Here is a 27519-nt window from a genome sequence, read left to right on the forward strand (position 1 = left end):
CTCGCAACTTTCTTGTTGCTTGCACGCGTCCCAGCCGGTAGCACATGGGGCCAGAGGAAAGACGTGGCACCAAGAGACTGGGCACGGTGAAAGACCCCGGAGGTGGTGGGAGCCAGTGGAGCAAGAGCTTCCCCCCCTTTTCTGTGCGAGGCGACAGCAGGGAAGGCGAGATTTCCACCCACCTCCCCCCCAGACGCCTGCAGGCAGCTGGATCAGCACCCACGGGCTGCCTTCAGCACGCCACCAACGCTGTCCCAGCGGCCGAGGGCAAATTTTGTCAATGCAAGGATCTTTTCCTTACATGCAAGGATCCGTAAGGTGCCAGCGTGCGGCTAGGACACTCGGGTGCCTCAGTCGTGGCCCATCGCGTTTTGAGACCTTTAAGGTATTGCAGTAGTCCATGAAGTGAAAGGCTGGGGTGGAAAGAGGGCAAAGTTTCTGCCACAAGATACCACGAAAAATAATTGGTATTAACTATTTTATAGGACGTGCTGAGAAACAAAAAAAACCCCAAGATTTAGTTTGTTTTTTCAGACTACCAGGAGGGCTTACCACTTAGAAAATTGCATTCCCAAAGCAATAAAGCTACTTTTGGCATGAGCTTGGTTTAAAAGAAACACAATTCAGATCCAGGTTTCAGTGCTGCTGCTTTTGATAATGCCTTTAAACAGTTGCTAGAATATGTAAAACACAAAACAAACCTGGCAGCTTGTGTAATAAGCTTTGTCCTGATCGAATTTCAAGTTACGGTTGTGTAAAGCCAAGTTACAAGAACTGCTATGTAGAACACAAACAGAAAGGGAAACCTTGGATGAGTAAAACAACTCTAACATGCTTGCTTGAGCATATACCTAAATAGGATGCAGTTCTGAAGGATACAACTTAGGCTACGTCGCTTCTTTGGACTGGGAGGTTAAGAATAATTACAAGTTACTAAAAAGTTTGACTCGTATTTCTAGTCCCCTAAATCAGAAACTATCCCTTTATTTTCATCTATGTCATTCTAGAGTCATATTATGTCAGTACTACAAAGCGGTATTTGAGCCTTTGCAGCCAAAGTATATCTTCTATGTAGGAATCATACGAAAGACAGATATTAGTCATTATTAATCAGTCTTCATTAGTAATTATTAAAAAATAATGTTTTAAATTACTAAAAACACCAATAGATTTTTCGGTAACTACCAAATTAAAACATAGAGTATTTAATAAAAAGGATTTTCTTTACTTTTTCCTTGCTATTTAAATTGCAATGTGTACACCTGGCTTTTCCCATAACTAATTTTTGAACACCTGCACCAAACAATTTTTCCACGCCGATTTTTAATGCAATTCAAACTCTAATTCTTCTCCCTGAAGAACCTCTGGAGGATAAGAAAAAGGACAGAGGTAGAATCAGCATTCCTGTAAAAGGGCAATTTCACTAACACACCTGTTTTATTATCCTTCTTTAACATAAACAGGGACAGTACAACACAAAATAGCTACTGCAGAGTTTGCGGTCCTCGCCGGGGCTGCCGCCTTATGGGGGTCTCCAGCCTGTGCTCTCCACCCACGCGGCGGCCACGTCTGATCCCATGGCAGGGCATGATCCTCATGCACCCCCAACCCTTCGCCTTTCTGAGAAAGGTCAGAATTGGCCTGAATCTTCCTGGCCTGCTGCGACGATGCCGCTGTTAAGGGCAGACGAAAAGACTGCTTCCCACGCTCAGTGAAAATCGCATCGTTACTTCTCCCTAATGGCGGATTTGATTAGAAAGGAGTGGTGGGCACAGTCACCACGCTCCTCGCCGGTGCAGCTGGCGTCATGGGCTACTCAGCATGGGCATGATTACGGACGTTAGCCTCGATAACAGAATTATCCAGGCCTTTTTACATGCAGGCAGCGAGGCTAACGCAACATCCCGCAGCAGCAGGGAAGCCTGCCTGCCTTCTCCATGAAGAAATTCTTCCTGTGCTTTCTGAAGTTTCCCATCTTCCATTTCATTCGTTGACCTCTTCCTGTGGTGTTTTACGGAACTGGATGACGTAGGCACAAGCGATCATTTTTATTATAAAATTAGAAAAAAATTACTAATGCTGAGCTTCACATTTCCTGTTCCAGGCTAAGGGCAAAATAATTTGACCAGCAGTATTTCTAGGACAAGGTCCGTTGCCAGGTTGTGTATACATATTCACATATATATTGGTGAGCAGCGTTCTTAGAACAGGATATATTTAATATCCAGGTGTGCCCTGCACGCCTGGCGGGGCAGGGGCCGGGGCCGGCGTGCAGGGTCACATTTCTGATCGGAGTCACACCCTGCCGCCGGGCCCCCGTTCTTCCCACGCTAGTTATCGCACCGCCCTGTGCCTCCTACTCTCTGCCTCATCTGAGGCTTCAAACACGTTCCCAAAACGCAAGAATATAACGTTTGTAACAGCAGCTCTGTCTCCGGTGTGGTACAAAGCTGAGCAGCAATACAGCGTTTGTCCAAGTAAAGCACACAAAAGGGAAGCACAGTTTGCCGTTTCCTAAATTCTAAAAGCTTCCCTCAAATTTCACGCGAGGTCGATTCCTCCAGGCTCAGGTCAGCTTCAGGCTACAAAACACAGACAGCTGCCTGCTTCTGCCCGAGGCCCAGGGGCCGGGCGCCGGGCTCTGGCCCCACAAAACCAGGCAGCTTTGCCCCGCGGTTTCATTCCGGGGATGGAGACCCCCTTTTCTCTTCCCGCAGGGAGCAAGCTGCAGTGGAGCACGGCCATCTCCATGATGGTGTTCGCGTGGCTGTTTGCTGCCTTTTGGTCCGTGATGCCCTTGCTGGGGTGGGGGGAATACGACTACGAACCCCTCCGAACCTGCTGCACCCTGGACTACAGCAAAGGGGACAGGTGAGGGCCGGGGCCAGCTTCCAGGGGAGGGCGGGTGGAGGCTGCCGTCCCCTGGGGTGGCCTCAGCAGCACACCAAAACCCACAGCTGTCCCCCATCGTTGTTGCGGGGGGCAGATCTCCCTCCCCAGCGGCTGGGGCAAGGCAGGCACGACCCCAGGACTGCCTTGACTGGCAGGGCGGCACGTGGGAACAGCTACAGTCGGCTTCCTCCGTGGGAGAGGCTGACGCTCAGGTGTCTGCTACTCCCTTACTCCTTGGTCATCCAGAAGCTGCGTCTGTTCTGGGTTTAGGACTTGAAACTCTTTAAGAATGGTTTTGTTTTTATGCAGTCCAGCACTGACGGCTGAGTAGGGATGCTTGGGTGTAGAAACCAAACACCCGTTGCGATTTTCTGCAAGACTATCTGTCCCACACACAACAGCATGGCACAACTTAACCGGCCTTCAGCAAATGCGGCACCTAAAGCATGTTGACAAAACTGCTTTTGGCCATTTTAAAAATATAAGTTAACGAATATTTACAGCGAGTTTACAAAGATGCCCTAGAGAGGAATTAACAACCTCTTTTTTTTTCCCTCCTCACCCTTTCCAGAAACTATATCACGTTCCTTTTTGCTTTGTCCATTTTCAATTTCATGATCCCGGGCTTCATCATGCTGACGTCCTATCAGTCCATACACCAGAAGTTCAAGAAAAGCGGGCACTATAAGGTAAGAAAGCTTCCTCGGCCCCTGCAACTGCCTTGCCAAAATAGGGCTGCATCCAACAGAGACAAAGTCCTTAAAAAGCCGATTTCGTTCACAGAGGCTTTGGCTCAGCTCCTTCTGTGCTAACTCCCCAGTGTTACTTGAGTAGGAGGGTAGCACAACACAGGATGGGGCCGCCCGGAAAATTCGTGGAAACCCCATCCTCAGAGATTGCAAGATGTGACCAGCCAGCCACATCTGCCCCGACCCAGTGCTGCAAACAGTTCCCCATCAAAGCAGGGGTCGGACTAGTGACCCTGAGGATTCCCCTCCACCAACACCGGTCCCACTCTAGTCACAAAACAAACACGCAGCATGCAGAATATTTGCTAATAGCGCACCGGTATTTATCCAGAGAAACTTTGCTCAGGAAGGACCATCATTTTCCTGCTTTGCTGCAGGCTCTTAGCTTATGGCTGAGGAAGTCAGCACTGCAGGGAAACACGCAGGCACCCCGCGGGGAGAGAAGGGCCTTCCCAAACAGGCCGTGTTTACACTTGGCTGAGGAAGTTCAGAAAGTCTTTATGAGCTGAAAACAAAGGAACTGCTCCGACGTGGCAGGTTTACGGGAATGTAACGTGGTGATTACATGAGTTGTTTCCTTAGGTGCAGGCTATAGGCTGGGTACTCTGCGTGGCTGGCGGGCGCAGCCCGACCCCTGCACTCAGTAAAGACAGTCAGTTCTCAAGGGGGATGCTATACCGGCAAAGAGACGGTCAGGCAGACTGGTTCGTAGCTGTCTGGAATATATACGTGTGCCCTCTACATATTTCTCGAACAAATCTCCGTGTTTGTTATTATACGTCTATTACTTTTTTTTTTTCAGTGAGTTTATGCAATAGCGTGTGATTTCTTTCTTACGATATTCTGTAGCTGTGCAGACTAGTTACGAAGCAGAAAATTTAAGGATGAAATTATCACTTCCCTATTCATTAATATTTATAAGATACTCGGGAACAGCTGGCCATGAACACCACGGATAAGGCCCTAGCATGAAGGACACAGGAATCCTACTACCGCGAGACAGATGCCACTGCATCCATCTGCTGCACTGCCACAGCAGCGGCTTCACACAGTTTATTTGTCTGCCAGACCCTCTAGGAAGTCGGCAAAATATCGTTCCTTTTTATCTCTTTTTAAATTTACACATTGCCCTCCCCCCCCAGCAGCAATTACTGGCCATGGCTTCTACGTCTCGCACACACACTGATTTCACTGCTCTGCCATAAGGTGCTTTGTCACTTCTTCTGCCCAGGAGCGATTGCCGCTCCCCACCCAGCCCCCCCGGAACAGGGCTTTGGGGCTTGCAGCCCTCAACGCAGAGGGAGCTGTGCTCGCACGCCTCCGGCATCGACAGCAGAGCCGCAGTGATACGGCGTATCCTGCTGGCTGATCCTCTCCTGCTGCCGAACACAGACCACGGTCTCACAGGGTCTGTCCCCTCCGCTTGTTGCAGTGCGTGGTTGTGGAACACCAAGGAATTGATTGCTCTTGTTTTTCAGTTTAATACCGGTTTACCGGTGAAGGTGCTGGTCATTTGCTGGGGTCCCTACTGCCTTTTATGCTTCTACGCAGCGGTCGAAAATGTGATGTTCATTTCACCAAAATACCGCATGGTACGTCAATGCCACCCCAGGGAATTCAAACAACGACCTTCTCCTTACTCTCCTCTCTCTCTTCCTGCGGAACAATGCCAATTTACTCACAATTGGTTTTACTTGTTATAACAAATATAACAAGTAGATCGTTTCCTCCGAGCATTCTGCTCACCTACCACTTTTAAGGCAGAACAGCTAAGCACAGTGATATAACAGGCATTGTATTACTGCTTTGATCAAGCAACCATTTAGGAAGTCAGGGGTTTTTTTCTTCAGCAGTCAGTTAGAGGTCCATAGCCTGCACTGCTTCATGGTTTGTAGGAGCTTTTTGTGTCCTTCCCAGAGTCAAGTACCCGCTCGAAATTTTCAATTTTGAAGAGACTGTTTGTCTCATTCATTCTTCTAATACTTCTCCCTCCTCAGGGAAGCTGCAATTGATCACTCTTAAGGTTATGCTGCCTCCTTTTTTCCCTTTTTTCTATGAGTCTTGGCTCCGAGACTGCCTCTGGGCCTCAGTAACATCACATCAAACCCTTCCACCTTCATTCAGTCCCCAAAAATCAGCCCAGTTTCAGGTCACCAAATGCATTACTGTACTTAGGTATTCAGTATCCCACATAAAATGTGTTAGCAATATCAGCCCACTTATCCATCAGAAGGTGTCCACCCTTCACTCCTCCTAAGTGTTCGTATTCACTCTCAACTGAAATAGCCCAGTTTCAGGCAATGCTGATCTAAATTCTTTCTCCTGGAGACTATAATTTCCTCAGCAAGGGCCTCCAACTGACCAAATTGCTTTTACCTCTCACCTCTCCGGGGGCAGCAAGCTACTGCCATTGGAGACAGGCATTTGTTTGGTAAAGGGAAACTGAGCCTAGGCTGAAATCAGCCCATTGGCCCCTCGGTGCTTCTCCTATTAATAAATACTGTGTCTCACGACAGATTCCTGCCATTATTGCCAAGACTGTGCCAACGGTGGATGCCTTTGTATATGCCCTGGGGAATGAGAACTACAGAGGAGGAATATGGCAGTTCCTCACAGGACAGAAGATTGAGAAAGCAGAGGTTGATAATAAAACTAAATAACCCATTACGGCATTAAGCTAAATTAATGCAGGTACGTCACTGAAAGCGAAACGGTAGAGGAAACTGTGTGCATTCTCTGATATGTACGTGCAAAGGTGGTTCCACATTGGAAAGGCCGTGCACTGGCGACAAGCAATGAAGTACTGAAAGAAAGCCCTCCAGACAACTGTCCAAACCATCACGAGCTGCTTGTCAAACAAGCTGCCTTAAACCTGTGTTGATTGTCATCAGTCTCATTTTATATGTCACTGCAAATAAACTATGTGCTGGAAAGCATTTTTTTTTTTCCTGATACACTAACATAAAAGCTCAGCAAATTAACTGAAGCGGGGTATTCGTTTATTCAGTGAGGCCTCCTCAAATCAATCTGTGCGGTTTGTCCATATGGTAACGTCTGGATTGCTAAAAGATTAAAGGAGTATCCACTATTACACCACATGTCTCTATAAATAGCTTGTTCATCTGAACAGCGCATTTTCAATGCACCCAGAATGGGAGTTCCCAAATTTCCATGATGAATCTGCCTTCATAATTCCATAAAAACATTTTAGTGGGCATTTTACCCCAATAAGGAATATTAGCTTGGCTCCTATTCAAATGAATTAGTGTGTGACATTCAGCTTTGTCACACACTAAACTGCATCAGATTTTGCAGCTGTGGCTTACCAGGACAATCAACAAGCCCATAGTCCATCATAAAAACATTCATCTTTTTATCAAATACTGAGCAAAACTTGAAGGGAGGTATGGGTCAAATTCTATTCTAAAAATGTCAGAGAAGAATAAAAATTACCTTCACATCTGCCATTAAATTGCCCTATGTTCTACATGAGCGAGAACAATCTCTGACTCGGTTGTGACTAAAGAGTCTGAGCCACTTATTTTATAATTATCAGAATTCGTATATATTTTAAACTATTAGAAATGTCCATTTTAAACATTTGTATTTGCTCATGTTGCTCACGTTGCCTACAGGACAAAAAACTGTCAGTTGATGTTGCCTGTTACTACAAGACGTGTCTCAGAATGACCCAATTGCAAAAAAATATGTGCATGACACAGAATACGAGAGATCGTGCGTACAAAAAGCCAAACCTAATGGATTCTTACAGGCATCACATGGTTCATTTCCAAGCATTGACAGCAAAAAAGCTTTTGAAGCTAACCAAAGAAAAAAGCTGATCTGTCCCTGTGATGCTTTCCAACATACGAGAAGGGAAAACGGTTTTGTATGAGTTACAAAAGGGTCAGGAAAAACAGTTGTGTATGGGTTACAAAAGGGTAGATGGTGCAATCCTGGAAGCTAAACAATCAGCAGGTGGAAGGGACATTCCCCTCATGGCTAGAGATAGGAAATAAATGTCATTTTGTCTCAAGTTAAGCATCAGGATCCCATTCGGAGATGTGCTTTGGGACTTGTGAGGCTCAATCTAGTCACAAACTACCTGACAGAGCAGTGAATAACACCATGACAAAATTATTCAGAATAATCGCATCTAAAGTTGACAGCTAAGACTTACATCTTAGGTACGCATAACATTAAGTGAGCAGATGACAAAATGTTTACACTGATAAGTGCAAAATAACGTGTATGGGCACAAAACTACCTTTAAGTATGTATCTGCAGTGACAGGCTCTGAATCTGTAATTATCTCTTTCTCAGGAAAGAGAACTGGGCAGGTCTTGAAGTCGTCAGTTCACTTGTCAGCAGGGTCATACTGAGTGCTCAAATCCTGGCAGAGTGCTAAAAAACACTAAAAAAGGAATAGGAAACAAAAGAGGACACACGGTCACACCACGTGAAAGCCACTGTGCTCAGACTTATTGAATAATGTCCGTAGTTTGGGTCACTCCAGCTCACAGAGGATACAGATAAGCTAAAAAAGGGTCACAGGGATGACCAAACGTAAGGAGAAGTTTGAACACGGCAAGGATGAAATGAAGGAGAGCGCTGGCTCAGAAGAGGTAGCTGGTGAGGAGACCAGAGACAGCCTTACTGAACCAGGGGCTCCGGGGATGTGAGGGTGGGGTGATCGTTTGCTGCTTCCAACAGCACAAGAACGATGGGACACGCAGTAAAATTCAATTGAGCTGTGCATTTTCTGAAGTTCGCCGTTTGAGGAGTGTTCTTCGTGTTTGACTACTGAAACACATTATGGCTTACATAACAATACTGTAATAATGTGATAAATAACAGCTTAAGACATTTGGTTAGGATCTGAGTCCCCTTTGGCTTAAAGGGAACATACCTCAGTTAGGAACTCGTCTCAGGCTTCGGCTCTTAGTCCATTTTCACTGTGATTTTTGACTTGCCCTCACTGCAAAGCTTTTGTCGTGGGAGTAGAGAGCAGCAGAGCTGTTTCTTCATTCTGTTGGGCAGCTACAAATTTTAATGTGCCCCTGTTTAGGTTTGTGTATTGTTTTTCATATTTGATTACTGAAAGCTAGCGATGGGTAAAGCTGAGTATTATTACTTAGTGAGCATAAAGTTGCTTAGTGGTATTCAAGCCTCGAGAGGAACACGGCCTCTGTCCTCAGCAGCAACCAAAGCTGTCCTCTACGGCTGCGCTGAGGAAGTGCAAGGTAACGAAGCCACTGAAATCTTTCAGACCTAGGGATGGTGCAAAACTCACAGATGTGCTCTGAAGAACATGGGACACGTTCATACAGCCCAGTGCAGCGCTGTAAATGGAGACCACAGCAGAGGCAGTACAGCGCATCTACGGCGACGTGAGAGCGGGCTGTCCCAGCCAAGAGGGGCCTCACGCAGCTCCCCGGAGCAAGACCTCACTTCAGATGGTTCCCTGCGCCCCAGCCTGCTGCACTGAGTAGCTTTGAGCTCCGCTTGCTCCCATCTGCTCAGAAATCCCACCCGCTTTCACTCTGCACCTCCAAACCCAAGGATGCACACAAAACCTCAATAATTTCTCCTGTCATTCATCTCCACCCTAAATAAGCGAATGCTTCTCAACCAGTCAGGCCCGTGGCTGTCCCAGCCTAGGGGCTCCTTCATACAAGGAGATACAAAGGCTCTTGATTGAGTGGAGAGAGGCAAACGAAGCATTTGGACAAACTGAGTGGACTGAAAGACCTCCTCGGTTCTGGTTCATAATGCCTCGGCTGCTGACTTCCTACCCAAGAGGGGGGGAAACGAGGCTGCTCGTGGCTCATTTATTGGATCATGGATAATCTCGCTCTCCCTGCAAAAAGAATTGAAACAAACAGAGAGAGAAGTAAACATAAAAGTTTCCAGGAACTGGTCACAAAGGCAAAAATCCTCTTCTAGCTATAACTAGTTCTCACCACTCATTTATCCACATTAAGAAGAACCGGCTGAGGATCACTAACGAGTGCACCAACAAGCGTGCTGTGTTTCTTTCAGAAAAATGTCTGAAAGCAAACTGCAGTGCATCAAGAAGCCAAACACACCCTTCCAGTTAATTACACAGTTTATCGTTAGCACAGTCAGCCTTCACCACAACAGGGCTGGCCCAGTGCCCTCTGGCACTGCCGGTTGCCCAGATCTTGCCAATTAATATCTGCTATCATCCTGATAAAGCCTGTCACAACAAGGTCCCGTATCTCGAGTAGGTTATGCTGAAGCATGCAAAATCCCGTCAGGTTTTCACATTCTGGAGAATCCCAGACGGCTAGAAACAGGATTTATATTACCCTAACCGAGGTGCAGCCCAGAGGGCTATACAGGGGCTGCAAAGCACTCCCGTACAGATAGTGTCCCACCCACTATCCAAAAAAACCCCGAAAGAACAAAAATGGAGAAACGTGTAACCCGTGGGTGCATTCAGCAACTCAGCTGAAGCCGGAACAGCCAATCTGAACAGCAGTGGTTAATACCTGTCCTGTCACTAAAGATCAGAGTGGCTACAACCTAGCCACTTTTAAAAAATAATTAGATGGCACTTCAGGCTACTTCAGGTTAGCTATTGCAGCCCTTTGTCGGGGAGGGCTTGGACAATTGCTCACGATCAAAATAGGCGAGGAAAGCGTGCCTCTCCTTAGGGCTCAATCACTTGGTTCGGTATCCAACCACTCCTAACACACAGTGATCTGCAGTATTATATCCAATATTACCAAACCACCCTACTGTCCCTCTTACAGGCAGTCTAATTCTGCTCATTTTGCTCATTTGTGTCACAGTGAATATTTTGACGCGCTGATGAAAAACAGACTTCTGAAGAAGAAACAGAAGGCAATTTTTCCTCCTTGTCCCTAGACACAAGCAGCATAATTTCTTCAGGTTTTCTTTCAGCAGGCAGAAATGCCTCACACCTTAAATAGCATCTCTTGCAGTCCTGTTTTCAAGGCTATTAAACACCCACAACTCCAAATGAAGTTACTGCATCCTCAATAACGCTGCAAATCAAGGTCTTGCTGACTCAGCTTTCCTGCACTGCCCACGCTCACAAACACCCTCCAGTGCAATAAAAGGGAGCTGAGATTTTCTGCAGTGCACGTTCTCCCTGTGCTCCGTACAGGGGAAAGCAAAAATGCTGTCTGATGCATTTTTCCTAGCACCTCTTGTGCATCCGATCGGGGCATTACAAACCGATTCAGGAATAGGGTGAGGGGAAGAATTTTGCCCTGTTCCCAGTCTACCATCATACTACTTTGAATTGCTCTGCTGTAAAACAGTGACGTCAGCTGGTTTTGTCACCAAGTGTTCGTGACAAGTACTTATCCTTCCTGTCATGTCTCACTTAAACTCCTGTTCATGCTTCACCTGGGAGGATGGCTAAGTGGAGACTCACACCTCAGCCTATGACATTGAGAGTTCGCATTTTGGAGTTAAAATGGAAAAATATTTGGTACCATCTGCCTTGTATACATATTCACACTTAGAGATTATTCATCAGAGGATTACAGTCAATGGCCTGTAGCTACCCTAGGCAGGCTAACGCCGTAGATACTCAGAAGGTGCTTTGCTATGAAAAGAGGCATTCCACTTTCTGCAGAGAAAAAGGGAGGCTGGATCTGTTGCATTAAGATTATGTAAAATAGTAAGGATTTTTAAATGGTGAACAGACATGCTCACACATCTGTTCTAGGTGTTGTTTGGAAGTTTGCTAACGTAAGCTAATCTCTTGTGTACCATTAAAAGACAAAAGGATCCAATAATAGCAGCAACAGAAAGCACAAAAATTCTAAGATCTCAATAAGATGCAAGTTTGAATGATTATGGATACAATTAAAATTGTACATGCAAGACTTAAGAATTATTTTATTAACACTTTAAGACCCTTGGGTTTCCACAGGCAGGATTTTTTCCTGTGTGAGCCACGTATGAAATTTTTCAAAGCAGGTTTCATTCAGAACCCAACATCGGATCATAGAACTGTCAGAAGAGGAGAGCTGGGGCTGAGTAAAGAGCTGGGGTACAGATTTTCCTCATTTCAGAAGAAGCAGGAGACAAGCCCAGGGCTCAGTCTCCTGCACACTGGTGAGAGACGACTCCCCTGAAAAGTGCCAGCGAGATGAGGCAAAGGCAGCTGAAGCAAGCTGCGACCTCCTTTGAGACCCTGGCCCACAGCAATTGTCAATGCAACTAAGAATTTACGCCTAAATGTTGATTTCATGTTGAGAAGTATTTCAGGTGCAGATTCAATTACCTGCTTTATAGGAATCTAATTTTAATTAACCTAAGTTTTAAATTAATGTAAACTAATTAAACACTGTTTAGAAATAGGTGTCAGAGGACAATACTTAATTCAGTAGGTCTCCAGTGGTAGAAAATGGGCTTCCTTTCAATAACAATTTGTTCTTGGGAATCTGAAAAATAATCGTGTAGTTATAAAGCAAGGTCTAACATCCTAACACAGTGCTATCATAAAGTTTTAAAAAGTATTACTTCTAACTGGTAGTAGAAGAATACGACTGTAGGGAGACAAATATTTGTGGTCTACAAACACATGTACCTTATTTTGTAAGAAAGGACTGAAATGGTGAAAGGAATGAGTTCACTTACATATGAAAACCAGCAAAGAAAAGAATATATTTGGAAGCAGAGAGCGAACTTTCAAGTCCTAACAGCAAGAGTGCTAAATTTTCAATGTGCTTTAGATCTTCACAGTGAAAACAAACTGTATTTTGGCAGACAACAGTTGGAGGCTCTAATTGCTGGAGAAGTCACTATTTGAATTTCCTTGGTGAACAGTGAGATAACAGATTTTTTCCCTCATGGTGTTCAATGATTTGCATCCACTGCCCCGAGATTTGTTCCACTGAACTACACAAGGAGGTGCTACGGCAGCATTTCTCTCTCCATAAGCTGACCTATCGTTCAAACACAGGCAGTTTTGCAAGCAAATTATATCACGTTAGATGAGAAGTCACTGTACTGAAAAGCAGCTGTACAAGCAGAAGCTTAAGGAGGAAAAATGCCATTAAACAAATAGAGGGAAGACAAAAGCAATGCTGTGATGGCAGTATTTGTCAGTTCTTTCACTATTGAACCGGTGTAATTTTGAACATCGAAGCTGATCAGCACTCCGCAGTTACGCTTTTGGCCCAGCAACGCATTGAGTGGCAGCACGTCCTAGATATCACAGTGAATGGCACCTCTGATGTCTGGATCAAATGCTGTATTTCCCAGAGGGCTCTGCAGCCTTGCCTTCACTGGGAAGGTTTCAACTTTCTTGAAATAGCTAACAAAGAAGCAGCTCAATGGAGACAAGACAGTGGGCTGATTTACTGAGTTAGCCCTTATCTACAAAGAGACTACATATTGAGATACTTGGCACAGACATCAGCTCCTGGAGGATAGTCCCCAAGCCTGAGTTTGGTACCTAAGCTCTCCCCCAAAAGTGGGATCCACACATGAGGTAAGGAAAAGTATCTTAAACAGACTATCAATCTGAAAGGACGTTTTTTTGTTTCATGTCCTGCCTGCTTGGCCTTTGGCACCACATTGAGCCACTTCCCTGCAGCCTGTTTTCAGCAAGGATTCAAAACCTGGAACGAGGCAACTTGAAGTCTGTCTTTTCATATAATGAGCAAGAAATCACTGTTATGGCCAAAAGAGATGCTTTTATCCAAATAGCACTCATCTGGAAGTGGAGGGATTCAAATCCATTTGTCCTTAACCTGATGGCAGTCCAACACGCGTCTTCTCTCGCCCCAGAGAGCCACCAGGCTATTGCAAAACTCTTCCCTTTACCTACTGACACTATAACGCTTGCAGAAAAAAAATACAAGGTTTTGCCAACTGAAGGGGTAGAAAATGAGAACAAGCAATTTGGGATTGATTTGATTTGACTAGAAGGGAAGAAATCTGGACCATGATGTTTGCTTCCAGGACAAAAATGCAAAGGCTCATGTGTTGCTAATGAACAGTTGAATTTCTCCAAGATACTTGTGAGGATGAGTAAAATATGACAAATTACACCTCCTATGGAATTAGCACATAACATATTCTATGGACTGAAAACTAGGCCACTGGCAGATCTTAAAATACAGTTGCTAGGCAGATGGCACTGAATGGGAGAGAGACTTTCTTGATCCAAATTTTTTTGCTTCTCTATGCTATAGTCACATATTTAGGTGACATAAAAATTTGTGGAGTAGTAAACTAAGAGATAGATGGGTTATCATCGCAGGATGACCTGAACCACCAGAGTAAATAGCTGTAACCTGACAAAGTGTATTTTGGTAAGACCAAGTGTTTGAGATCCAAGAATGGCAGTCGCTTATATTTACACAATGGAAGACTTTGCTTTGAAAAACAGAGCTCAGAAAAGGATTTAGGGGTCATTATAGATAATCGCCTCAATGTAAGCTGTCTGGGCAATGCTGTAGCAAAAAGGACTAATGAGATCCTTGAATATAGCGGGGCTGGGGCGGGGGGGAGTATGAAGCAGAAATAACGAAGGATTCCAGCATCTCTGGGAAGCACTGCCAAGACCCCTACTAGGTTACTGAATCCTGTCCTGGTGTCTGCATTTTAAAGAGGATTTGAAGACATTGGACAGAGTTCAAGTGAGTGTCACAAATGAATTCTCTGGCTTTAACAAAAAAGCCCAAGCCTTCTGACATGACGGGTAAGGAGCTCAACATATTCAGCTCACTGAAGAGAAAGCATAGACATACCTTCATCACACTGTGTAGGTAATTGCACTTGCAGAAGATATACGTGAGGAGCTTTCCAATCTGGCTGACAAAGATCCAATGAGTTAAAGTTGAAACTAGATAAATTCAACCTTGAAATAAGGGAAAATTTCCCAGCAGTGAAGTAATGAAAGACAGGAACAGCTTATCAGGGGAACTAGTGAAACCACCGTCACTTGCAGCCTTTTAGACAAAGACAGATAGCTCTGAAGAGACACCTTTAGCCTAGTTTCAGACTAGATGATTAGGCTTGTGCTTCCTAGCTCTGTAAGCTGTGAACCCTCAGTTCCCCTATGCATACCTTTATTTCCTCAGCCCTTGGTGAAACAGGATTTTTCCTGTGTACAGGAAAATAGGTGTACAGCCTACACTGTACTCAACGCGCTTGCAATGTTTCCGTGATGGCTCGAATGATGCTACAGGGTTTATCACTGGCAAGGATGCAGAGTTGGCGTTGTGGGGTCACATTGGCCTCATGGTCAGGGAGAAGGGGCAATAGGGAGAAGGCGTTCCTGACTCTGAAATGCACGGGACTGGAACCAGGGAGAGGCATCAGGTGGATGAACCATTGCTACTTCTCAACAAGAAAAAAAAAATTCTCTTTTTCTCTACACCTTGCTTGTTCTAACAGACGCACCTATGTTGCAGTCCCAGAAACAGCTATGTCTAACAGTGGCAGACGTCCCACAGGAACTTTAAACAAATTAGCCTGCCATACATGGGAGGTCAGACTAAATGATCTTATAGTCCCTGAAGTTGTTTCTTTTTCTTGTATTACCCCAAGTATGTTTTCTCTTCCTTTCACAGGTCACTGGAGCAGAAGTATAAAAAGAGGGAAGAAAAAGTACTCACTTGAAATGAGGTTTTAACCTGGCGTCCCCTGGGAGTAACTGAGTGAATGCAGTGACTTCCAGGCTACGTGAAGGTAAGCAAGACAAGACGAAACCCTGTCAGTTGAGCAAAATTGCTTGTCTGTGAACTCCAGCTTCCTCCCACTCTTATGTCCTATTCTGATACAGGCAGGCAGCTCTGACAATCAGCTAGGATTTTGATGGCAGGTGTTTGAGAGATCGTGATCCATTCCTAAAGTAGGAATGAGCAATTGCCACAGCAGCAGGGTGGCCATTAGCAACTCTATTTTGGCAGGTAAGCAAAAAAAAAAAAAAAAATTCAATGTGGTATCTGGGACAGGACTTAAACAAAAAAGCACACCGAGTGTAAAATTTTGATTTGAATAGCAGTGGAGAGTGCTCAACCCTTGTGAAGCTAAGAAAGCTTTCCTTTACAGGCAGCCCAAAACTATTTTGAAATGTTCCACTGCTTTCTTCAAACTCACCCACAGAACAGTTAGAAAGTGGAGCACATCACAGACACAGAATCATTAAATCATAGAATCATTAAGGTCGGAAAAGACCTCTAAGATCATCGAGTCCAACCATCAAGGTCAGACCTGGTCAGATCTGGTCCCAGTGTGCTTGCTGAAGGGAGTCACACTAGCCAACTTCACTTGTCTAAAAAGTTAGGAGGCACCAGGTCTTTTATGGTCCCTCTGCTCGTTCAGAGGCAGGGTCCTCCAGAGGACTGCTCACCCCACCCTCAGATGAACACATAGGGCAGTGCAACAATACACCCTCCGAGAGCGGTACCGTTGCCATCCAGCCACTGTGGCCTGCGCTTGGCACCATGCAGCTCCACTGCAGGCTGTGACGGGCACGCAAGCAGACTGCACACTGGAGGGCATTGCAGACAGACGGACACGCTCTGCTCTCCCCATCTGCCGATCCCACAGCAGGCACCAGCACCTCCGCCGCTATCACCGAAAGACGGCGTTTGAAATTAAAGGTATATAGCAGCCATACTTACAAATGCAACACATGAAGCAGCAATGAGCTTAGACCAGAAACACCAGTGGAAAAACCCAAGGTTCTTGACTCCAGTGAAAACCCACTCAGCAGCTGAAATTAGAAACATTAATCCCATGGCATTGCCCATCTACCAGCAAACAGCTGTGTGACTACCGCTGGCTGAACCTCAGTGCCTTGAAATGGGGTTAGGATGAAAGGAAAGGAAAAGCAAGCATCGCAGGCATCGGCAGGGCAAGCAATACCTTAGTGTGTTTTGCATTGCATTGACCAAATAATAAAACTGGTTTATTGGTGTCCTTTTGCAGTTCTTCTTTCTGAGAATTCATTACCAGCAGTAACGAGAGTATTACAAACAAAACAAAGGAATTCAGGACTAGAAGCATGTCAGCATCCTATTACCCAATAGTCTATGCTTAGATCCTGCATTGAGCATTTGTTAACTTCTTTTTGCTATAACATTTCAGAGGCCTGAGCTTGCCACTGAAGGCTATTCCATTGACTTACCACCACAAGAGGACACTATGCCTCAGACAGGATATACAAATAAAGAATTATCCAAAGAGATGGCCATCTCTCCTTGGGTGTCTTTAAACAGCGCATGTTGTTTTTCTGGCTGAAAACTATTTGTGGATATGGACAAATGACAGGACAGCAACACGAAAGAATCATCCTGTGGGGAAGGTGCCATATGGTACACAAATCCCATTAAGAGGGTTTAATTGTTATTTTAAAGCCTACAGACAAGCAGGAGTAAAAGGGAGCCCAGTTCAGATCTTCTCCAGATGCCAATTTTGCTTACATTTTGGTCACACTGAGAATGCAAGATCCATCCCTCCTCCTGCTGGCAGCCATTAAATATGACTGAAGGAAGGTGGAATAACTCCCAATTACTGTAAGCAAACACCAGTAAGCCAGCGCTGTGCACTACCTCTCAGCGAGTCACCAGGCTCCTGCAGTGTCTTCGTGCTAGCAGCCAGTCCCTTCTCAGTTGCACTGCCAACTTAACTCAGAGAAGCTGGTTCATCTATAAGGCAGTGATGGGATTTTCCCCATTTAAAATTTGTTTGCCTCTCTTTTCAGAAGTAACCCACCCTCCTGGCAGAGCCATAAGGCCAGGGCTGCAAACGGCATTACTGTTCACACATCTATTTCTTCTTTTTTCTTTTTTTCCTCCAGGTGGTGGAAAAGAAATGAACTGGGAGGGCTTTTCAGGCAAGGTGACTGTGCTGTGACCAAGGGGTAGTACTGGAGCTGCAGAGCTGCAGTCTGCATCGGTCCCTCACATCCCGGGCTGGGCTTTCTTGTCACTGTCGTGTTGGAAGTAACACGGAAGAGGAGCTGGTTACGTACTGGCTCCAGCAATCAAAGATAATGGCACGGAGGTGGCTCGTCAAACTTCAGGCAGTGGAAAAAACCTGACCTCTGAAAATGCATCCTGGCTGTTCCATCAAGGGTGTAACTGAAGCGTCTAGTGTGATTTTATTAAATTGGTGTATGGAAGTAGTACGTAATTTAGAATCACAGGCTTTGGTTAATGCTCTGATTGCAAGGTTTTAAGCAGGTCGGAGGCCCAATTAAAAAAATTAAGTCCACAAAATTTAATCCATCTTTACCTTTTTGCTTCAATGTGACTCTTGTTAGCTCCCTAAAATTAGATTTTTAATCTCAGATTGGCACCCCATTCTCTGCCACTCAAGTAGCACAAACAGTGAGAAGATTATGGCCACTTATGTAGTATCTATTTTCCTATAATCCTTTTAGCACCATAAATGCTAAATATAGCATCCAGCTTAAATTAGCTTTAACCTCAAGTTGACTCCAGTTAACGATGCAGGAACAGTCATTTAAAAAAAAAAAAAAAACACAAAACCACACAAAAAAAGCTAGAAATATTTCCACCCTTAAAAAAGATGGTATTAAGCTGGTCAGCGCATATAAACAGATCACCTCAACAGTGGTGAATTCTCTAACAGCTTTTGGGAAACCTAGGGCACGTGAGCCCCACACGGGTAGATCGGTTACAGTACTCACCCTTACAAACAGCCATCCCAAAAAGCACAACAAGAAACTGGGGCCGCTCATGCAGCTCCTTTATCCTGGCTATATTTGCAAATGGCTAACACTGAACATCAAAGCATTGTTGTGAATCAAACTCCCACTAGTTTTTCCAGGACAGCCCTTTGTAGGCCCCATGAGACCTTCACAAGGAAAACTAAAATATCCCTCAACCAGGGGAGGACCGTCGCTAGATCATCGTAAGTCACTAGTGAAAAGAGCTAAAACAAGCTCAAAACCTAGAACAGGAATGACTTCAGTAAAACAACTGCAGGGAGCCCTGCCGTTCGCTTGGCAATTGCTTCGGAAGAAATACGTCCTCAGCATCGAAGCAGGGGTGTCAGGAAGGCTGCCAGAGAGCAGAGGTCCCCCGCATTCGGATGGGGATACCCGTAAGTGGCCCCAGGGAGTCGGTGCCAGCTCCTGCTGACTGCAGCCAGCTTTACAGCTGGGGTACACCCAGCCTTGCCAGGGCCAGAGCTCGGTCCGTGGATTTTAACGTAGACGTTTATCGGTTACGTGCTTACTCGTCAACCGGTATGCTCCACTTCTGCCTCCGCAACATCACTTATTCTGGACCAACTGTGTTTCTTCATCAGCCAGTTTGCCTGAGGAGCGTAACAGCAAATGGGCCCCAATAACCCAATCACCCTGAAGTAAACAACCATCAGGTGCAACACCCTTAAAGTCACAGGTTCGTCTCAAAACTTAGTGCTGGATTTAATAAGGCTGCGGGTTTCTCCATGTCTTACCTTTGCCCTTTTCAGGCACCGCATGGAGAGAAGGGAAGTCCACCCTCAGCAAGCCTGGGGAGAGAATGACCGCCAAACCCTACCCTGGTATGGGAAATGTCATAGAAATGCAAATTAAAATATATCTGATTGTGTCTGCCTGTCCATTTTGCTTCAGCTCGTTAGGAACAATTAAACAGATGCCTAAAGCTGAGCAGTAAAATGAGTACCCAGGGGCTCTTCCCACAGAGTTTTCCTCCTTCACTTGGAGGACTGCCACGCACACATATTGTGATATTCTCAAACGTTCATTACTGAGATACACTCATCTGTTAAATACAGATTGAAAGGCGAGGAGAGATAGAGCTGGTCAAAGGAGAAATAATGAATCAGAAAACGTTCTTGTGAACTGCCATGACCGCTACCAAGGCACTTTGTGAGCTTCTGTTTAAAAAGCTCTATGAAATCCCAGAAAAATAAACAAACACATTGAAAAACTGGTATTAGGGTTCTACATCAAAAGCAGAATCAGACAGGCTGTAAGCATGAAATCCAGAGCCCGTAGTAACAAACACGACCCTCATGCTCCTTCCAGAATGTTTTTCCTTAAGAAGCATCAAGTTTCTTTTGTTATCTGGACAAGATGCGTAGTAGAGGAGTCAACAAAATGTTTTCAACTACTGCTGGATACAAAACCAAGGAGCAATAAGATAGTAATCAATACAGGAAATATCGGAGGAAATACAAGCTCCAGGTATGTATTTTGAGCCTCCTGAAGCTAGACTGAGCACCTCGTGGACCCCAGCAAGAGTATCGCTGCCTGAGGGGCACTCGGTCTCACTGAGACACGAGGAAAGCAGCAACATCATAGAGAGGAGGGGGGATACAAAGATGAAGGACAAGGACACAGGGGTAGAAACACATATTTAGAGGAGAAATTTCTCCAGTTTCCCTAATATTTCAATTTGCAAACATATTCAGCTCTTGACTTCAGCAACCTCTCTGACTCGGATCAAATCCCCTACAGTAGGTGGTGGACAAACATCCCAAGTAGGTCACACACTTTGGAAGTCATCTGCGTTTCATAAACTAGGCCCTTTGGAATAAAGTGTTTCTCTTTACTTTCATTCTGCAGAATTTTTAAAACTTGCTCACTGATACTTGTGAAGAGATTAGGAAGTTAAGCAATTATCTATGCTCTCATTTCCTCATAAAATACAGGTTAGTTTAATCTTCTTAGGCTTTGCAATGATACTATAGGGCATGGCTATAGTATGAAATAGCATGTCACTCCAGATGAAAGAGGCTGCAAAGGTTTTGCTTTCCTTTTTAAAAAAAAAAACACGAAAAATACCACACAAACAACTTCATCATAATGACAGTTTCTGTAATTTGCGTAAGGGACATCTAAAGGCAATTCCACTCACAAAAAAAAAAAGGACAGAAAGCCCAATCTTTGAACTCGGAGGAAAGAGATCAATGTTGTTATGCAAGTGGGGACACTCCCTGTAATAGCGCAAAGTCAGCACGTGCTTGTCCAGGTAAAGAAAACAGTACAGCCACTACGTGTGTGACCAGTGGCAGGAATCGCTTGCCGTAGCACGCGAGTCAGAGGGGTAACGGGTTGCAGAGGGCAGTTGCGATGTCGGAGGCGCAGCAGTGACATCCCACCAGCTATGCCCGTGTCTACCCAGGGGAAGCCCCCCAAGCTGCGCCAGTGTAATGGCACCCACTGCTCCATGCTGGCTCCGTACGGTTCTTCCGTGATATTGCAGCCTCTGAGGAAAACGACTCGTTGCTAGCTTATCACAGTTCGCTACCTGCACAGCTATGTCGGGGGGGCATAATAAATAATTAACACTGACCAGGATTGGCGTGCAAATGAAAACTCTTCTCCCTCCCAACTCAAATTCTCTTTGTTCGGTCCTGTGTTATCGTTACCAGAGAACACCGAAACGGCAAATTTCCACCGTAGGGACAAAACAAGTGCTCTTATGCCGCGTGACCACATCCTACGCCCACAGCCAGGAAAGCCGCGCAGCTGGCGCGCACCAGAGGTTGCTCTATGGCATTTCCCATCACTGGAGCAGCCTTAGTGGGCCCCAAGGGAACCTCAATCAACCATTTTTTTTCCCTTAGATAGTTCCTGTCATAAAAAGTCTTCAAAAAGGGGAGTGCAACGAGAGAAATATTTCTTTAATACTGCTTTAAAATTGTAGGCTTAGCCAATGCCCAGGCACTTCCCAACATCCTCAGCACTGCCAGTCCCCTGACCAGAGCACTGGACTTTTTTTTTTTTAAATACCATAGAATCATAGAATCATAGAATCATTAAGGTTGGAAGAGACCTCTAAGATCATCGAGTCCAACCGTCGACCCAACACCACCATGCCCACTAAACCATGTCCCTAAGCGCCTCAGCTACACGTCTTTTAAATACTTCCAGGGATGGTGACTCCACCACTTCCCTGGGCAGCCTGTTCCAATGTTTAACCACTCTTTCAGTAAAGACATTTTTCCTCACATCCAATCTAAACCTCCCCTGGCGCAACTTGAGGCCATAAGAACGAATGGGGATGGACCAATTTCACACTGGCTTTCTCCTCACCCTCCCCTCAAGACAGCGCTGAAATCAAACTGAGAGCACATCGCTTTTATTTGTAATGAAACAACTGATCGACGCCTTGAGGAGTATGTGACTTGTCTGATTTCTGCAGGGGGCTGCCGGGTCCCGCTGGTGGCTCACAGCCTCACACCTCTTCAGGCTGTCTTGTCATAGAATCATAGAATCATAGAATCATTACAGTTGGAAGAGACCTCCAAGATCATCGAGGCCAACCGTCAACCCAACAACACCATGCCCACTAAACCATGTCCCTAAGCGCCTCATCTACACGTCTTTTAAATACCTCCAGGGATGGTGACTCAACCACTTCCCTGGGCAGCCTGTTCCAATGTTTAACCACTCTTGCAGTAAAGAAATTTTTCCTCACATCCAATCTAAACCTCCCCTGGTGCAACTTGAGGCCATTTCCTCTCGTCCTTTCGCCAGTTACTTGGGAGAAGAGACCAACACCCACCTCGCTACAACCTCCTTTCAGGTAGTTGTAGAGAACAATGAGGTCTCCCCTCAGCCTCCTTTTGTCCAGAGGCCTGGGGGCAGCTGCCAGGAGGGCTGGGGAGCCACATTCTCGCTACAGCCAACCATGAAGAGCACAAAATCACGTGCACACAATTTATCCAGATGAATCTTGTCGAACCCGATCTACTACCCCATGAGTGCTGCCAAGCGAAGAATCAGTGGCAGGGGCATATGTGGCAGAGGCCTAAGGATGTGCGGCCATTTGATCTGCTCAGCCCGATCGATGGCAGTGCCGTGCCAATGTCACAGCTGGAAAAAAAAAAAAATCACTTGGCATCTCTCGGTTTTGTCTTTTCTGAAAAGTCAACGTTCCTACCATATTATTGTTTCTCTCTCGTGACAGTAAGGAGACTCACGGAGCCCACAACCTCCGTTCACCTGGCACGTGCGTAGAGCACTCCAGGGTGCATATTCAGATGTAACCTGCCAAAGATATTAGCAAGGCCTTTCCCACAGCCCACCAGGACAGGTCCACAACACCCGGTGAAAGGATTTGGGACCAGTAACCACATGCCACAGCAGAGACAGACACTTCTCCCGAGGACTGACTGCAGGGCACCCGATCGCCCATGCTGCTGTTTGTGACCACCGTTGTTTATTTAGCACAACCGGCTGAGCAGCATTGGCCAAGTACGCCAAGAGAAAAGCCCTTCTCTCCTACCACGGCATCTCTGGAGGGGAAAGGCACTGACAGCTCCTCTTGCTGTTAGTTTTCCAGGCTGTCCCTCATTCCAGAAGCACGCTCATGTAGGGACGTCAGCCAAAGACGGGGAGGTCTACCCACCCAGCTATTCCCAACTCCCAGGGTACCTTCCTTCCTTAGAAGCAAGCACCATCCTTCCAGTCCTGGAGATATGTTAAATCTCCTAAGGACCTCTCTAACCAGGGGAACGGCTTCCAAGTAACGATAAAATAAAATCATTTCCCCAATAGACTGTTTCTAGTAAGAGCAAAGCGCTGGAAAGAGGACAGTCCCTGCATCGCTTGCTGAGGGGAAGGATCTGGTGTCCTGAGCATCCGTAAGTCCATTTAATACAGTGACCTGTCTCCATTTACTGAATTGATTTGGCATATGAGTGTTTACTGAGTGCATTTAAACTAATGGCTGCTAAAGCAGCTTATGTGACTTTTTAATCTAGCTTTTCCATACAGTCATTTGTGGAATGACTGTTTGAAAGGGAAACAGACAAGAAATTGGGGCAAAACTTCCACCGACAGACACTGAAAATGGTAGGATGTGGCCACAGCACATGCAATGACACAGGCGGATCTGTGGCTTGTTCGTTACCGTCGGACTACTTTCCCCGCAGCCGAGCACTTCTACAGGGCACCTGACTAGAGGCACACGCACGCTCCCCCTGAGCAGATCCCAGACAAGCCCCCGACAGGCTGCACTTCACAAAATTAATTTCATCCTCTGAAGCAGAAAATACAAATGCCCCCACCGGCCCCTTTCCTCGGGGAGAAAGAGGACACGTCCAGCTGAGAGGAGAGGCCCAGCCAGGTGGCTCACTCCCCCGTGCTCTCTCTTCAAGGGTTTGGACCGTCATGAAGCGCCGTGGCAAAAGGAGCGTTGGTCACTGAAAGACCATTTCGAGAGCCTGCTGCGATGTGCAGAGACTGGCTCTGATGACAGACTACCTCATTTATTGAGCACATGTAATATTCTGTGTCACTGTATGGTGGAAGTCGCTTTGTGCCATTTGCCCTTAGAGAAAATAATGTTGATGTCTCACAAAACACGAAGATCTATTGATCTGTTATTAAGTATACCTGTATCACGCTATTTTCCCCTTCAAGGTCTTCCATACCTTTCTATAGTAATTAAGCATGCTACACCAAAAATCAAATCAGTGCAAAATCATATTTACCCCCAACATGTCACACAACTCGTGGTTTCAGCGTACGATAGAAAAAGCTAACCAAAGGACATCAAACAGTCTTTGCAACAGTAATCATCAGATTTACTTCTCCCAACGCGTCGCACTTGACCTTCTGATGACTTCCCCAGCTTCTGCGCTGCAGGCTGACCTACCCACCATGCTGCAGAACTGCAGGCAACACAGGACCACGTCCAGGTATCGGATGTAACCCGTAACTCCTTCACAGGTCATCTTCTAGGCATTGCCACTGCTGTTTTAAATATGATCAATAAATTGACATAAAGTTGATTTTAAAAATGAGCATTGTCTAAGCCTGCTGTTCTGATACTGATACATCCTTCCCAACAGCGGCACAGACACGGCTTCAAAATTAGAGACAAAAAACCCAGTCCAAGCCATTCTCCTCCGAGGGGACTGGCGCTGCCCACCCCATCAAACCTGCACCCGCACATGCCCCCATGGAGCCAGGAGCCGGGGCTGCTCTCGCAGTCACAGATCCCCCCCGACTGTCCCGCTGCACTCGCAACAGCCAAGCAGCACGGTTTTGAGAGTCCCTGCTCAGAGAGTTGGTGATCCGAGATATAAATATAGGAAAATGAGCCAGGAAGGGGTAAGTAACACAAACACAATTATGGTTCCTGGGTAATAAACACCGTCTTTAGTTTCCTGAAGAAAACCCTATTCCGTCGGCGTGACTCCAAAGGTGAAAAGTCACTTCCCACCACCTGCCACAGCAGGAAAAGAAAAAAATCACCTTTGGGTAATCTCATCCTGGGGATAATCAAGTTAGCTCAGCCTGCAGATCCGAGAAGCAGGAGGAGCAGATGCAGCATGATGTGGCCAGCCCAGCTCTTTATGAAAGCCACCTTCGCTCCTGGGTGGTTGGGGCCATGCTCGGGGCAGGGGTCTCCACTTTTCTGGGCATCCCACCTTCCCGCAGCAATGGCAGCACCTGACTGTTGCTGCAGCTTCCAAAACTACAGAAGGAAATGGCATGATCTACTTAAACCACGAGATCCACCTGGCAGTGGATTTCTGAGCGATTATCACATACCTCAGGTTGACTCTGGACTTTAATCACCCAAGAAGTGCGATAATCTCCAACAAACATGCCCTATTGTGGCTTATCACTGGCAGAAAATGACAGTGATGCATAAACAACGAGTCGTGCTTTCCACAGGCACTTGGATCTGGCATGGCTCCCGGGAGCCTACTCATGCCCTCTGTTAGGTCAAGTGCAGAAAACAGCTCTCCTCCTTCGCCACCGCCAGCTCAAAGGTACGCCGCAAGGTCATCTCCAAGCACATCAAAGATTTGCTGACTAGATACTTGCATGCACAGCTGGGAGATGGAAATGTCATTCAGTGCCTTGCCTCGTCTCAAAAGATAACATTATGTGGAAGAAAGCTGCTGAATATAGATCATCAGCCCAAGACTGACGGCACAAAGTGGCAGATAGCCAGGCAATGAGAAGGGAAAGCCACAGGTCTCTGTGATAACTATTTCTTCACTTTTAGAAATTGCTTTGATGAGCTCTCAACACGGGGCAGCTGCCATTTCCTTCAGTCTTTGCTGAAGCTTTAGCAGAAGCACGGGCTGTTTCTGTTTGTTGGATTTTGAATCAGACTTTCCTGCAGAAATCAGGGGGTCCTCTCTCGGGGAGGGAGACTGGATAAGTAAGAACAGAACCAAAGGGGTGTTTAAGTTCAAAGATGGCACCAGAAGGATGCCTGAAAACATAGAAAATATTCTTTGGAAGAAGGCCAAGATACAGAGGTGCGTCTCAGACTGTAGTTACAAAAATAGTTGAAACGTCTGAAGCCCTGGCTGGCCCCTCCGTTCAGCGACTTGTCTAAGGAGCCCAGCCGCGGCTCAGCTTCGGATTTATTTTAGACTTACAGGACAGAGCTGTCTATAACAAGTCAGAGGGAGGTTGATTGATTGGTCTCTTCAGGCCGATGGCCACTGGCAGCACACCTCACTGCAGCTTAATCTGCTCTAAGCAGCCCAGACAGAGCAGCTGCCGTTTGCTCTGTGCTCTTGCGTAAATGCTGTGGATTTTACTGTGAAATCTGGATTCGACAAACTGGGAGCAAATAAAGACAGCTGATGATGATAGCCAAGCATCTGAGCAGATTGCCCTTAATGGAAACAAACTCTGCCAGAAAGAATTTTGTTTCTCCAAGAAACGTACGCTTTTAAGATTCATGTATTTGTTTGCTGTTCACCAAACACATCATTTGAACAACATGCATCTCCTACATTGTGACACATCTTCACCGACATCGGCTTAATGCATTACTGATGTTACAATAGAAAGGGGAAAAAAAAAAAGACAATGTCACAACCAAATTAATATCTCCATTAATCATAAAACATAGCGTACCCATCCTGAGGGAGAGGAAACTTTTATGATGATCCTCATGAACGTTTACAGAACACAAAACTGGGACTTCCTCATACAAAACTCCTGTCGAAGCCAATAACTTTAAGGTAATTCCTACGTGAGGAAGAAGTTGCTAAATGTTCTATCAAGCACAAAGATACCAACATTTGTCAAGGAATACTTTTTATGACAAAAATGCTGTCTTGTAATTCTTAATTCCTTTCAAATAATTCTACCACTAAATACCATTACCTTATACAGGATCTAGTGAAAATATGTAACATCTATTAACGAATTTTCTAACCATATACAACTGCCATCAGAGCCTCAGAGGCATGAAATCAGACACTTGATGTTTCTGTGCAGAATTTGGTGTCAGCATACAGCAGCCAAGAACAATACTTGTTAAAGCAGCAAATCAGTGCTTACACTGGTAAAGTGATGGAGAATGAAGTTTATATATCAAACACACTAAGATGCAAGAGGAAATGTTAAATAAGTGAGCTCTGTCAACCTGAAGGTGGAATTAATTTCTCGGTATGCCCCAATAACTAAGTTCCTTCTCACTTCAGAAAAGCAAGGCTTTTTTCCATGCAAAAGGTGGCACCAGATCTTTGTGCTATGGAATGAAAAAGCGGCAGTTGCTCCAAGTATGACAATAAAATATGTTTTCACACCAAAGACATGCAGAAAGGCTGTGCTGTCAGTAACAATGAAATACTATCTAGTAAATAGAAGTCAGTTACGGTAAACAGAAGGAGCCCCATTCCCTGCCAGACTGCATCTCCTATAGCAACCGGCATATGTGCGAAGTGAAATGAAATTCTATCAAATAATGCTTTCTCCATCTGCTTACACTCTGCTTCTTCATCTGCTTACACGCCGCTTCTTCTACGCTCTCCGTTTCCTTTGCTGTCAAAGACTTCCCAAAATGCTAGGCAGTAGATAACCAGATCTGGGGCTGAGATGAAAAAGAAAAGGGCCTTTTTTTCCCCCCAAAATACACGGTACCTTTGCACCCCCTACTGGGGAAAG

General features: G+C 45.6%; 2 protein-coding genes across 2 annotated transcripts in view; both read left to right on the forward strand.

The window, feature by feature from the left end:
* RGR (retinal G protein coupled receptor) overlaps positions 1 to 6501 on the forward strand; it is a 17650-nt gene extending 11149 nt beyond the window's left edge. The window contains exons 4-7 of the mRNA XM_009334612.1: positions 2718 to 2871; positions 3464 to 3581; positions 5120 to 5233; positions 6158 to 6501. Of these exons, the coding sequence (XP_009332887.1) occupies positions 2718 to 2871; positions 3464 to 3581; positions 5120 to 5233; positions 6158 to 6301 (530 nt within the window). The 3' untranslated portion in view covers positions 6302 to 6501. The remainder of the gene's footprint in view (positions 1 to 2717; positions 2872 to 3463; positions 3582 to 5119; positions 5234 to 6157) is intronic.
* Positions 6502 to 8197: 1696 nt separating this feature from the next.
* The window catches only part of SLC18A3 (solute carrier family 18 (vesicular acetylcholine transporter), member 3), a 37418-nt gene continuing 18096 nt past the window's right edge, over positions 8198 to 27519 (forward strand). The window contains exon 1 of the mRNA XM_009334650.1: positions 8198 to 8266. Coding sequence (XP_009332925.1) covers positions 8198 to 8266 — 69 coding nt within the window. The remainder of the gene's footprint in view (positions 8267 to 27519) is intronic.

This window comes from Pygoscelis adeliae, unplaced genomic scaffold (genome assembly GCF_000699105.1).
Source record: "Pygoscelis adeliae isolate BGI_AS28 unplaced genomic scaffold, ASM69910v1 Scaffold361, whole genome shotgun sequence".
Taxonomy (NCBI): Eukaryota; Metazoa; Chordata; class Aves; order Sphenisciformes; family Spheniscidae; genus Pygoscelis; species Pygoscelis adeliae.